The sequence below is a fragment of the Phasianus colchicus genome, chromosome 1 (genome assembly GCF_987193195.1).
Source record: "Phasianus colchicus chromosome 1, bPhaCol1.hap1.1, whole genome shotgun sequence".
Lineage (NCBI taxonomy): Eukaryota > Metazoa > Chordata > Aves > Galliformes > Phasianidae > Phasianus > Phasianus colchicus.
Genome location: NC_143436.1, coordinates 97,099,325 through 97,112,112, shown reverse-complemented (window position 1 = coordinate 97,112,112; position 12,788 = coordinate 97,099,325). Strand labels below are relative to the sequence as shown.

The 12,788-nt window shown below is 35.9% G+C and overlaps 1 protein-coding gene across 2 annotated transcripts in view; it reads left to right on the top strand.

Moving 5' to 3' along the window:
• Positions 1-12,161, top strand: part of LOC149919892 (uncharacterized) — a 29,725-nt gene extending 17,564 nt beyond the window's left edge. Inside the window, exon 2 of one of the 2 annotated variants that reach the window (XM_090121039.1) lies at positions 11,689-12,161. In XM_090121039.1, the coding sequence (XP_089977165.1) occupies positions 11,689-11,692 (4 nt within the window). In that variant the 3' untranslated portion in view covers positions 11,693-12,161. Of the gene's footprint in view, positions 1-731; positions 860-11,688 lie in introns of those variants that run through there. The other variant, XM_090121021.1, reaches the window with a different exon arrangement.
• The last annotated feature ends 627 nt before the right edge of the window (positions 12,162-12,788 follow it).

Below are 12,788 nucleotides of genomic sequence, written 5' to 3'. Positions count from 1 at the left end.
GGATTTTTACTGATGATAATAGCTCCAATCAAGACAATAGGAATAACTGAAAATCCCATGAGTGTATAAAATACAGTACATTGACCTAAACTGACCTGTTTTTATCTATCTTACTAAATGTCTTGGTATCACTGGAACATCTGCAAATGTCTTATATAGGTAACAGCATATATTTTGAAATGTGTGATATATACATCTGTGATTATTTCTAAGTATGCTTCATGTACACTTGAAAGTAGTGGACACAGCAGAGTATTTCTGCTTTAGTTCAATTTTCAAATATGGAAAAATATAAAGGCATCTTCTTTCTTTGCAAGATCTAAATAACAATATAATTTGTTTCTAATTTTGATTGTTATAAGATATACACCTAGAAGAAAAAATATTATAATGAAACATAGTGTTTTGTGCATTACTCGGTGAATAAATTAATCTTTCTACTAGGGGCCATCATCCCAGGGAGACTCTATAGCTTCTTTGGAAAATCTCTCCAATGTGCATAGCATTATTAGCATAATGTATTTGTCTCAAAGAAAGAGATAAATACGGATGTGCCAGGAAGACTTCTTCAAGTCTTCTTCAAATAGTAGAAGGGAGTGAGTATGAATAAAAATACCAAGCTGGAGATTTCAGCTCCCTCTCCACTCATCTTTCCATCCAGGCCCTTGCTCAGATCATTGATCTCTCAGTGCTTTCGATGACCCCTGATCTTTCTTTTTTCCTTTTCTTAGCCTTAAAATTGAAAACCTTGTTTTGAAGAAAATAGCTGGCGTAGGAAAAGTAAGTAAAAGTCTCAACAAAAATATATTGATCCTAACAGTTTTGTGCTAAAAGCAAATGCATATACCATTTACTCTGGAAATCTGAATGAGTTCTAAAATTGGCTTACACATAGGAAATAACAGAGACATTCTCTAGGGCTTTCTCACTTCATTTGAAGGTAAGGTGAGCTGGGTCACAGGTGATCTCATTACAACAGCCTCTGGGAATCAGATTACCTAGGCTCTTCTTACCTGGCCTTTCCTTGGCAATGCAACCAAGATAAAGCCTTGGCATGGAAAATTCTCAAATGAATCTGCTTTATGCTGCCACAAGCCAGCCATGTGCCTCACATATGCTGTCCACATACCACCTACATATATTACAGCAAGAAAAACTGAGGTCCTGGGAAGCGCTCAAAAGTGTCAGAGTTTACAAGCATAGAAGACCACACCACAGATAGCATTTCCACTGCTATCAGAGACAAACTCATTTTACGTTACCTTTTATTATGTAAAACTTCAACTGGTCATTCAAGAAACCAAACTGTGGATTTATGACACTTTAAGGAAAAGCTTTGTGTTACACAAGAACAAATTATTAGTTGTCTCCCACTTAATAACAACTCCGTTTTTGTAAACCACTGAAGTTTTACTTCCCCTAGTTTGTAACATCTACCTTAGCTAACAGATTGCTAGCTGCTTTTTTGCTCTTGAGAAAGTAAATTTTGACACAAGATGGTGAACCACTACATTTTCATGTTGCTGTTACAGATTACTGCATACCTACACTTGCTTTCAGTTTGAAAAGAGAAAATGATTTTTTTTTTCTCTTTTCAAAATATCTCCATTACTTTTGTTTCTGTACACTCATTTCCTTGCTTTACAGTTTTTACCATAAATTGTAGATTACATTGTGAAATTACAATGTGAAATAGTGACTTTACAGCGGAAACACATTGAATTCTACCACTTGTTTTTGTGACTACAGGTTCATTTTACCCTCTGAAATATCTAACCTACATTACAACTGTTAGATCTGTACTCCTTGGCTAGGAATCCAACATTTCATTTCTTTAATCTCTCCCAAGACTAAGTAGTGATGTTACCAAACTCCTTCAAACCTTGTGAACTACTCACAACAATATCATTGGTGTTATTACTTTTAACTCTTCCTTGCAAAAATGGGTGATTTGGGAGTCCAAAAGTATAAGAGGTACTAATACCAGTTCCTTTTTTCAGCCTAATAGTCACTGCTTCAGATGAACACAAGATTGATTCTTGTATTCCCTGATGGAAAATTTTTGGTAGAGCTAATTAAATAGTGTCTGTGGCTCCAGGTTACAGCATGTCACAAAATACATTCTATTGTGTCATTTTTTTTACTATTATTATCATTATTATTGTTTAGATGTTTGAAATTGTAAGTGTAAGAGAAATGCAACATTTCTTTTTAAACTTCCAATTTAGCAGGCGTACTTACCAAGTTATCTCTGTATCTTCAAGCAAGTAATACTGTGCCTCATTATGTCCATGTGCAAATGAGAAAAAAATACTAGAATGACTTTTAGGAGGCTAAAGAGAGAATCCAATCCCTCTTTCCCCTGATGTTGCTTCATCTGCCCCATCTCCTGGACCAACTTTCAAACTGGTTTGATTATTGCATGCCTGCTGATGTGCATTTGTTTGTATTGTCTTGTCAGGAATTTAATTTCACATGCTACCAACACAACCATGTCACTGCAATTTAGCATGCATTTTGATGATGTGTTCTATATCTCATTAAAGTCTCATCTCTTTAGCCAATACCATATGCTACTCATCTGTAGAAAAGCTCTTAAACATAATGAAAAAGGTATAATCACAAATGAGAAGGCAAGTGCTGACAGACAACCCACAGGTATTCAAGTTCCATGACACTACTGAAAGAAAACATAGTGCAACAGAAAGCCTTTTAAAATTTTTAGAATCATTATCTGACAGGAAAAAATGTTGAGCTTGGAGCTATTCTTCAGTTACTCCATGCAACTCCATTGCAGCATTTTCAGATCACCAGACAATGAAGTACCAACGTGTATGTAGGAGGAAGATTTGTTTTTAACAGAAATAAAGGTTTCAAATTACTGATATACAATAATGAACAATTTATGTTTTCAAAAGTGCTAATTTAAAAATTTAAATATTTTGAAAATATTTTGAGAATATTATACCTAGCTTTTCTTTTCTCTTCATTTTTTTTTGTTTGTTTGTTTTGAGCCACAATGGGAAGTTTAATTTTTTTCCTGTATATAATCATTATGAAAACAAAATAAAAGTTAGTAGTGATCATCTGTATCAAGAGTAATAGAAGTGATAAGCCAAGTTCTCTCTTGTACAGGTGAATATAATTGTCAGTAATCAATTTAAAGTGTAACTGGGTTAGGTAAGAAATCAAGTTTAGAAAGAGGACCAGAGAGACAACTTCTATCAATAAAAAAACTTCTTCAATATTACTGTTAATACTTAAATTCTTAAAGTTAGAGAGATGCCAGCCCTGAAAGGACCTCTATACGCAAATGATGCTAGGCTTACCTAGTGAAGATGCATTGAGCCCCTAAAAGTTTTGCCTAGGCACATGAGGGCCCAATCCCAGGCTTCTGGTCACATGTCTCAGAGAAGCCAGGACAGTGCAGAAGGAGCCGTGCCTGGGCATTAAGCAGAGCTGAGAGCATCGTGACAAAGAAGTGGTAGAAACACAGTGACCATGGCTATGGAGGCTGCTTAGTTGAGCACCTAATCCAGAGTGGAGAACAGCTGGATGAGGCCTGTGAGCAAATGGTTGATGCTTGCCCACAGTTTTGTTCCCCACCTTTGGGAAATAAAAGCCAAGCACAGGTTTTTATAAGCAGTTCTGCCCTCAGCATTGATATATTGCCAAACTGTATTTCTCACAAATGGTGAATGTGTGATTGATGCTGTTGATGGGGGCAGTAATCTTGCTTTGATGGTTGATAATGCCCATAGCCAGTTAACCTGAAAGGTAGGTTTTCATGAGAAAAACCTGGCTGGGAGAGCCAACAGACAAAGATAACTTCTACCCCTCCAGTGTTAACAAATGCTTATTGAAGATGTGTCTTGACTCCAGTCCATCTCTAATTAAATCTAGATTAAATTTCACCATGCAGAATTACCAGGGCCTAAACAGACCTGGTGATAAATCCTTGTTCCGGATGCTGACTAGTATTCACTAAGGACAAAGATCCACTAACAAGCAACAGTTCTGTCAGTTCTTGGTATGTTAATTCAAATCACAAGAGCTAAGCTAGTAGGTTTCTTTGGATAGGCAGTATATTGCATGTGTTCATTTAGACACATATTTTAATTGTACAGATCATGAAATATATTTGGAATTAATTCAGAGTTCTTGACATGAGAAGATAGCCATGTATGCAAAATCGAAGCTTTCATATATTTCTTTGGTGGCAGCTTCTTTAAAATACTCTCAGATCATGGGCCTTCCCCTATCAAAGCTCTATAAATGGTTGCTTTACTAATGGCTTCCTTAGTCTCACTAATTTTTTTCTTCTTCCTTTTTTTTTTTTTTTTCTGATAGTATAATCTTTCTTTCAGAATCAAATGCACCTTTTTTAAAGTACAAAAGTTAACATTAATTTTTAATTAAGCAGTCTTTTTCATTCATTATTTTTTCTCCAAGGAGGCTCTGAAGCTTACACTGTTTCTGCCCGAATATACAAAGATTACTGGCTTATTTTATCTTTTTATTTTTAGACTCACTTTGAACAAACTTTGATGATGGTATGAAAGTTACTAAGGATCATATGATCCTTTCCTTCCATCTGTAAACGTATGAATAATGGCCATTAAAAAAAAAAAAAAAAAAAAAAAGATTACCTTTTCATTAATCATTGACAACAAATTAGTATTCTGAAAACAAAATGACTACATTCTTATGAAAATACTACTCTCATCATGAAAGTTAGTAGATGACTGAAAATTTTATATGCCTCAGTTTCTGAATGCCCAGCTTAAAATTGAAAGGCCCAGAATAACAGGTAGAAAACAAAATTGTCTGTAGTTTATGCATCTATCCAATTTTGTGCAGTGTGTGGTGCTTATGTATACAATGAAACTTTCAGTCCCTGACACAATAAAAGGTCACTTCTGTGGCTTCCTTGTAATTCTTAGTCGTCTTTCTTACAGCCTGTGGAGAGCATCTGCTCATTCTTTGTCCAGGCTGTTAGATAGTCTGAAGCTCTGGAGCAATATTGCTTAGTAGTCATTAGAAGTTATTATGGATTTATTCTATAATAATGATTAAAAAATATCTATTCCAGATGTCTGTACAAAGCTTTATGCGCTAAGAAGATATACTGTGAACTAATAAAGCTATTTTTCCTGAATGTTGCTACCAACAGAAAAGGAACCAATTAATTCCACACAACTTTTATTATTATTTATAAACTGATTCTTAAATAGAAATGCTTACATCTGCCTCTTGCTCCAGATGGTGCAATTTAGCTGCCTATGTTACTCATGAATCGGCTTTGGTTTTAAACAAATTCTTAACTCAGCAACTGTCTTATCAATAATTCTCCATTTCTTACAATTGAAATCTAAACTGCACTGATGCTTTAATTCTCAGAACAGAGAATTTTCTGTCTCATGGGTCAAAAGTACAAGGAAAAAAATATTTTTAATATTCCACTGTAGCAGTCACAGTTGTAAAACTGCCTGATACTGTAGCCTCATGTTACTAGCAAAAATCCAGGCAGCAAATTGAATCCAAAATTCTCATGAGGTCTGACCACACACATACACTGGGACAAACCTTTTATTATTATTATTATTACTATTTTCCTAGCACATCATCTGGTCATTGAGTTTACATTTATGTTCCGGGCCCTAGGAGTACTATTTTCAGCTTAGAGCAAATGCTTCAGCACATATAACAATGCTGTGTCCTTGTCCTAAAAGCTGCCGAGGAGGAAGCAATAAGCAGGCTTCCAGCTCTCTGCCAGGAGAGTCAGGTGCTGGATACTGTTTCTGTAGTTAAGAACCACTATAGGTGCAGCTGCTCCCAGAGATACTGAGGGGAGGAGGGAACAAAAAAGAAAAGAAACAAAACATATCTAAACCAATAAGTAGGCATTATCCTGTAGGAATGTAAGAAGCACAGCAAGTATAGTCTGGTAAGGTCCTAGCAAAGTTTCAGCCCAGATGCACCATAAGTGTAGCCCCCATAGAGACCTTCAGATGTGATTCAGCTATCTACTGGAATAATAAGCAGAAATGACTAAAATACACTTATGCTATATTATGCCATGAGTGTAATTCTTGCCTCGAACCTTTATTGCCACTAACATATTTTGAAATGATTCTATAAGGTAGAATTATTTAGAAATGTTAAATATAGGATTATTTCAATTTGCCTTTGTAAATCATATTCTTAAAAACCAAACATACTGAATTCAAAATGGACAATATTCTTGAGACTTTCAGAATAAAATAATTCTGTAGAGTTTGAGTTAAACCCTTCAAATCAGTAACATGTAGCTAGTCAGATTAAAAACAAAGCAAACAACAGCTTTTCAAATTATTATTCTAAAAATGGACTGGAATAAAAATAAATAAAAAACTTAAATCTATGAATTCACATAATTTTATTTGTGAGTGATTTTGGAGTCAGTTTGAAAGCTAAAATTTCATTTGAAAGGTAAAACTGAAAAATAGGGTAATTTTGTATTTATGATTTTTATGTATGCTACATTTTTTTTTTTTTTCAAAATTAAGAAAAACTCTTGAAATGGCTTGAACCATATTTGACTTACTGCTTCTGTACCTCAGCTGATAAGTCCATTCATTATGAAATCTTTCTAGAAGATTTAAAAGCTATTCATAGCTTATTTATACTTAGAAGAGAATAGCCATAACCTTACTGATAATAATCAATCTTGTGATTGTGTAGTGGGTATCTGAATTATTTTTCATTAGAGTGGGCATTACCTGGGACTTGATCTGATTTTAACTGAAGCTACTAGCACAGCTGCTCCAAAGAGGACTAAATCCAGCAGCAGAGTGATACCTGAGGGATGTGCAATTAAAAGCCATGTCACCATAGGCAACCAGCAAACAGGAGATTTGGGATTATATTTTAGACCTAAGTGATCAAACCTTAGGTCTGTTCCAAGTAATTTTTATATGACTAAGCATTTAACCTGAACTACTGAAATGCTTTGGTGCAAATTTGGTAATTTGGGCATTGTGATCATGGCATCTTTGTTAGTCTCAAACCAGTCTCTCCAAGCCCTTCCATCTTGCTTGAACAGTGAGTGCAAGTTAAGGGGCACTTCCTGGAACTCTTTCTAGTCTGCTCTTGACCATTAATATTTTCTTTCCACCTCTTACAGGCAACACTATAGGAAAGCACTTTAAGGAATGGAGAACCAGCACAGCAGTGGGTGGGTCTTGTTCTCAGCTGTAAAGTGTGTGTGAGGGCACTCCTTGTCAACTCAGAGGTGATGGACCACCTAAGGGCTCTTTTGCTCCTCTTCCTTGGGAGAAGGGCTTGGGTCTTATGAAGCCACAATTCACAGCTGAGGCTGAAGACGCATAACTAATTCTTTGCTGTAGGTGACATTTAACCTACTTATAAAGGTAGACACTTATGCCCATGTGCTTAGGACAGTAAACTCAATACCTGATGATAAGTCAAATAGTCTTTGTAAAACCAGTTTAAATTAAAATCATACACTATATAGACTTTTTATACAGTTAACAGGAAAAGAAATGAAAGCAGAATTGCTTTCTGGAGGAATATAATCTGTGATCAAAGTAGTTCCTTTCTGTCTGCATATGTTACTAATTAAGAAAATTGGATTTCCAGATTCTTTTCTCAACCCAGAAGCTAGATGCAGGCTGAAAGAATTGTGGCTATGTCTCGTGTTGGACTCAGCTTTTAGAAAATAAGCGTGTTTTGTTTTTTTTTTTTTTCTTACTGTCAACCTTCAGGCATTTAAGAGTTCTTGAAGAGCTAGCATCCTGTCAATAGGGAGACTTTCATTAATATGATGTGATGTGATACCCAGCACAGAATTAAAGGTGGGAAATTCCATCCTTCTTGTGAGATTGAGGAGTCACATCACCAAAACAGAAGTACATTTAGCAAAGCAAAGCACCACCTGACTTTGCTCAGCATGTTCACACAGTATCATCATCATCGTTTGACAGATATACAGTTTTAATAAATCTGCTAAGCTGCCACTTCAGGCCATTTTCTCTAAATCTCAAAGATCCATGTGTTTAAAACTGAAAAACTGAAAATGATGAGTTGCTTTTTTTCAGTCTACTTTTTTCAACACACCGTGACAGTGAACATTTTACAGTCAATAAATGATATCTGAAGCTACCACAGGGAACCAGAGTCATCCCAGATACAAATAGCCAATTATGAAATGCAGCTCAGTGTTGAATAAATTATTTTCTGACCCTATAGGTGATAAAGTGATAGCCAGCGGCATGAGTTTCATTATCCATATCTTTACTACAGCTCATATGACTGATAATGTCAACAATTAGTTTGCTCATATTCAAAGAAAATTTTTTGGTATGAATCTAGCAAACTACATTCTGCTCACTTTGCTCCAGCTTTCTAAGACAGAAACATAAACACTCTGAATGATCATATATCTGTTGATTATGAGCTTGGACAGAATTAACGCTCATACAATAATAAGACTTGTCCAAATGAGCACTGGGATCAAAGACAGATCAAGCAAGCAGCAATTGTACCTATCAGCCTCATTAGCTAACCCTGATCATCCTTCATACTTCACAGAAGAACTTTCTGCATTTTAAAATATCATTAATGGAAGAAGAAGAAAAAAAAAAGTGTTAAGATCCCAAATTAATTGTTTCCACATAATATTTTTCTAATATATTTCTGTGAGCATTGCAAATATCCATTCATATTTCATTTGGGCTGCTTTCCAAACCATCAGTCTTATTCCTACATGCTACATACTACAGTCAGGTTTATTTTATACTTAAGGAGAAGAGCAACAGAGAAATGCCTAGGGACAGCTATTGTTAGAAGTGACAGTTAAGACTTTGTTCATCTTCTCAGCCAGTGGATTCCTTCCATTTATTTATGTCCCAACAAAACTTACAGTATTACCCCCAACACACAACTCCTAATCATCCACATATGAAAAAGAAGAATTTCTCTGTAGTCATTCTGCTTTGGTTATCATCAGGAGTAGAGAGTACTCTATACAGTTCAAAATCCTATCAGGTGGAATGGAAATGATATACAATAATTGATCAAAAGACAGCAATCATGTATTTGAAATGCCAGTGTTTTGACATTTAGTTTTTTATCGCACTGAAATGAGAGGTAATTTTAACAAGTCTCTGGGCAATAAAGAAATTATACAAAATAATGGGAGTCAGGGGAGGGGTTCAAATATTTTTGTTCATTTGTTTTAAAAAGCATTTACTAAGAGCACAGAATCCTGCTGCCTTATGGTCAAGATATCATGTCCTAGAATTTATGGAGTAGCATGTAGAGAGATTTTACTTTCTTGTCATTATTTTTTATGTATGTCATGTATTTTTATATATGTATATATGTGTTAGGGCAAGAATTTCATCATGTATGCATCTTTTAAATCCCAGACCACTCCTGTAGTTGCCAGGCTACAGATTATTAAAGTCCATAACTTTCATTGTACCCATATCAGCTCCTGGAAAAATATATGATGTAATGACTTGAAGGGAAGCATTTTTCAATAAAATTTCATCTATCTTTAGCAGAACAGCTTCTGTGTCTTTCTAGATATAACCAAAGAGTGGGAGAACCTAAATACAGTAGAAAGTGTTTTTCTGATGTTACAAGATTATAAACAGGACAGTGTAGCATGAGGAATGATGCCCTAAAATGGGAAGCTGAGCTATTATTTTAGGTATTATACATGTGTCCCTTCTGGCTTGCCTCCATTTGCCTGCTTAGGCCCTTCTGTCTATGATCCTGCCTTTCTATGATTTGAAATAGTAAAACTTAGACATCCTTTTAAATCGAGTTCCTAACTGGCAATGCTTTATGAATACTCTCTTCAAGAGACAATTCTAAGAAGAACAGAACCGAGAAGTCCGACAGTGAAAAAGAATTATGTCTAAATCTTGGGTACTCTCTGATGTAAGTTACTGAAAAATGAAAGCAACCTATGGTGCACAGCAAATGAGGCATGAGAGATTGGTGGGAAGAATGAAAGGTAGTACACCATTGTAATAATTCCAACAGTTTAAGGACAGCCTGAAAGTACATAGCAGTTTTAGTAAACACAAAGTTTGAATGTCAGGAAAGGTCTTACTTATGGTCCTTTAGAATAAAAGGCATACTTCATCTATTAATAAAAGTTTGTTCTCCAGCAGCAGACTTCAATCTTCAAGGCAGGACTGTCACTGATACTGAAAGTCAAAAGTAAATTAGTTTGCATACATATAGAAGACGAAACAAATACAGATTTTCCACATTCATTCCTACATAATATCTTTTCCAAAGCATCAAGATGCTTCTTTTTCTTGGGAAAAAAATAAAAATAATAAAAAAAAATCACTGTTGATCACTTATCTTTACTTCTTGCCTGGCATATGGACACAACAGCAGAACTTAAAGGTTCACTTAAATAGAAGCAATAGAATGTCTCTCTCTACTGTGCTACTTATCCAGTGTCTAAAATGGGTACTGGCACATACCCTGAGGTCCATTTATTTTGTGAATAATATGCTCAAGACAAGCACTACTTTTTTTTTTTTTTTTTTCCCCTCTTTCCCCCTCATATAGATATGGTGCATTGCTTCTTTACTCTTTTTCCTTTCCCACTAACTGGCAGAAACCACTCTGGCCAACTGCACTTTTTTTGAACAAACAGCATTGCAATGCATTCCCTGCACATAGTAATAAAATTAAGAAATGTTTAACAGTAGTGTATTTAAAGACAGACAATACTTCTGTGATCTGTAAACTTTGTCTCCGACTGCTTTCTTTACCAATAAATCCTCAAGATGAGGAGAAAGCTGGAGAACAGTTCTGGCACTTACTCTCATGAAGAGAAATTTTTCTGTCTACTTTTAATTGTTAGATATGGTAGGGTTTCAGTCATCTGGAGCCTTGGTAGAACAGGCTGAGCACAGCAGCCTAACAAAGAGTCAGGTATTTGCTGCTGTATGGATTGCTATGAATCCTTCTTTGCAGATTTGATTGGCTGTCTTCAAGAAGTGCTGACATATTTTGCAGAAAAAAAAAAGGGGAAATGTTAGTAAGTGGGCAAGTGCCTGGTTCTGCCTGATCTTAGTTATGGGAGGATGAGAGTACATCCCCCATAGAAGATGGACATACATGAAGCCTACTGCTCATATCAGTGGTTCTTACATTGTCTCACATTTTGAGACACCATGATGAAGAGCATGTCTCTCTAAGTTCTGCAGGCATTGGCCTAGGCCCAGCCTCTCTCCAACACCATGTTTGCCACAAGAAACCTATTGGGAGATGCTGTAATTTCATCGTTACTTGTAGCACTGTATTAGGGAAGAGCCATTTCCTGAAATCCCCAAATGCAAGACCTGAAGAAATGAAAAAATAAAGCTTTGCTCATTTTTGCAGATGTTCATTTCAAGAAACTCCTGCCGATTGGATGCTTGATTTCAAAGGATTTCACAGAAAGATAAGTTGATGGAAGGAATTGACCTTCCATTAATTTTTGGAAACCTTAGGTATATTGTTACTCTAGAGCTGGTCATAAGTACATGTTCTTTCTATGTGAGAAGAACAAAGGTCTTTTGTCCTATTGTATATATGCTTATATATTCATAATTATTTTTCCCTCTTCCTAAAGATAATGTATCTAAACTGCTAAATCTCTGTTGTTTCCAGGTAGTCCAGGAATTCATCACCATTTAGGAAATCATGGAATTATGGACACGCTTCATGATACAAAAAGGTGCTCTCTCCTGGAAGCATTAGAAAGCAAGAAAGTCCTGGTCAATGCAGATATTGTTTGAGTAGCTCTGTGAGCTGCCAGGTACTTGGTGAAGATGAGGCTGGCAACCAAGGGTTCCACCTCTAGCTGGATTCAAGTCATGGCTCAGCTATACTTCCTCTTAAAAATCAGTCATGTTGGTTGGTGTCCTCCAGTTGGTGGTAGGTATTAGAGTATATACATTACACATGCATGAGGTTTGGATGATTGTTAGAGGCCTTGCAAAATGTGCAGCAAGGTGTTTGTCTGAGAGCAACTCTCGCAAGGGCAAGATAAATACCAGGATAGATACACCTATGCATGAGTTCCACCATTATCTTGACACATGGGACACAAGTATGCCAGCAAAAAGGAGTGTGACTGCAGTCTTCAAGGTTATCAAACAACCTGGTTTTCAAATGAAGGCTCAGGGATGTAGCATTGTCCAAAAATGAAAATATCAGAAGTTTCTTAAATAATTGCAAATTTAGTTCAGATTTAGAAAAGGATAAAAGAGGAGTGCATGACATTTGAGAATGAAGACACATACAGCCAACATTACCCCTCGAAAGCTACACTTAAAAATTGCTTGCAAACAAGTAACTGCTTGTTACTTGCTGGGCAGTGAGACTGTTCCCAGCCTGCTCTCTTTATTCCAGGCACTGAAATACAGCAAAACTAAAACGTTTTCTAAAGCTCTCTGTTATAAATCAGGAGCTTTCAGATAGCTTAGAAGCGCTTGTTTGCAGGAACTCATCTCTCATAAAAAGCTTGTTGCCGCTCTAGGGAGGAGTAAAATAGCTACTGATGACATTCAAATCATGGTCTGCCTTCTCAGCCATTAATTTTAAATATGATTCATACTCCATTATGCTCTGGAAACCAAAGAAATTATCCTTTATTGTGTCTAGCCATTTTTCATCACTATGGACCCGTAATGACCAATTTTACTCTTATCTGTTATAATATGCTTGAAAATGTGCAAAAATTATCCCAAATGTTTACATTTCCCTTC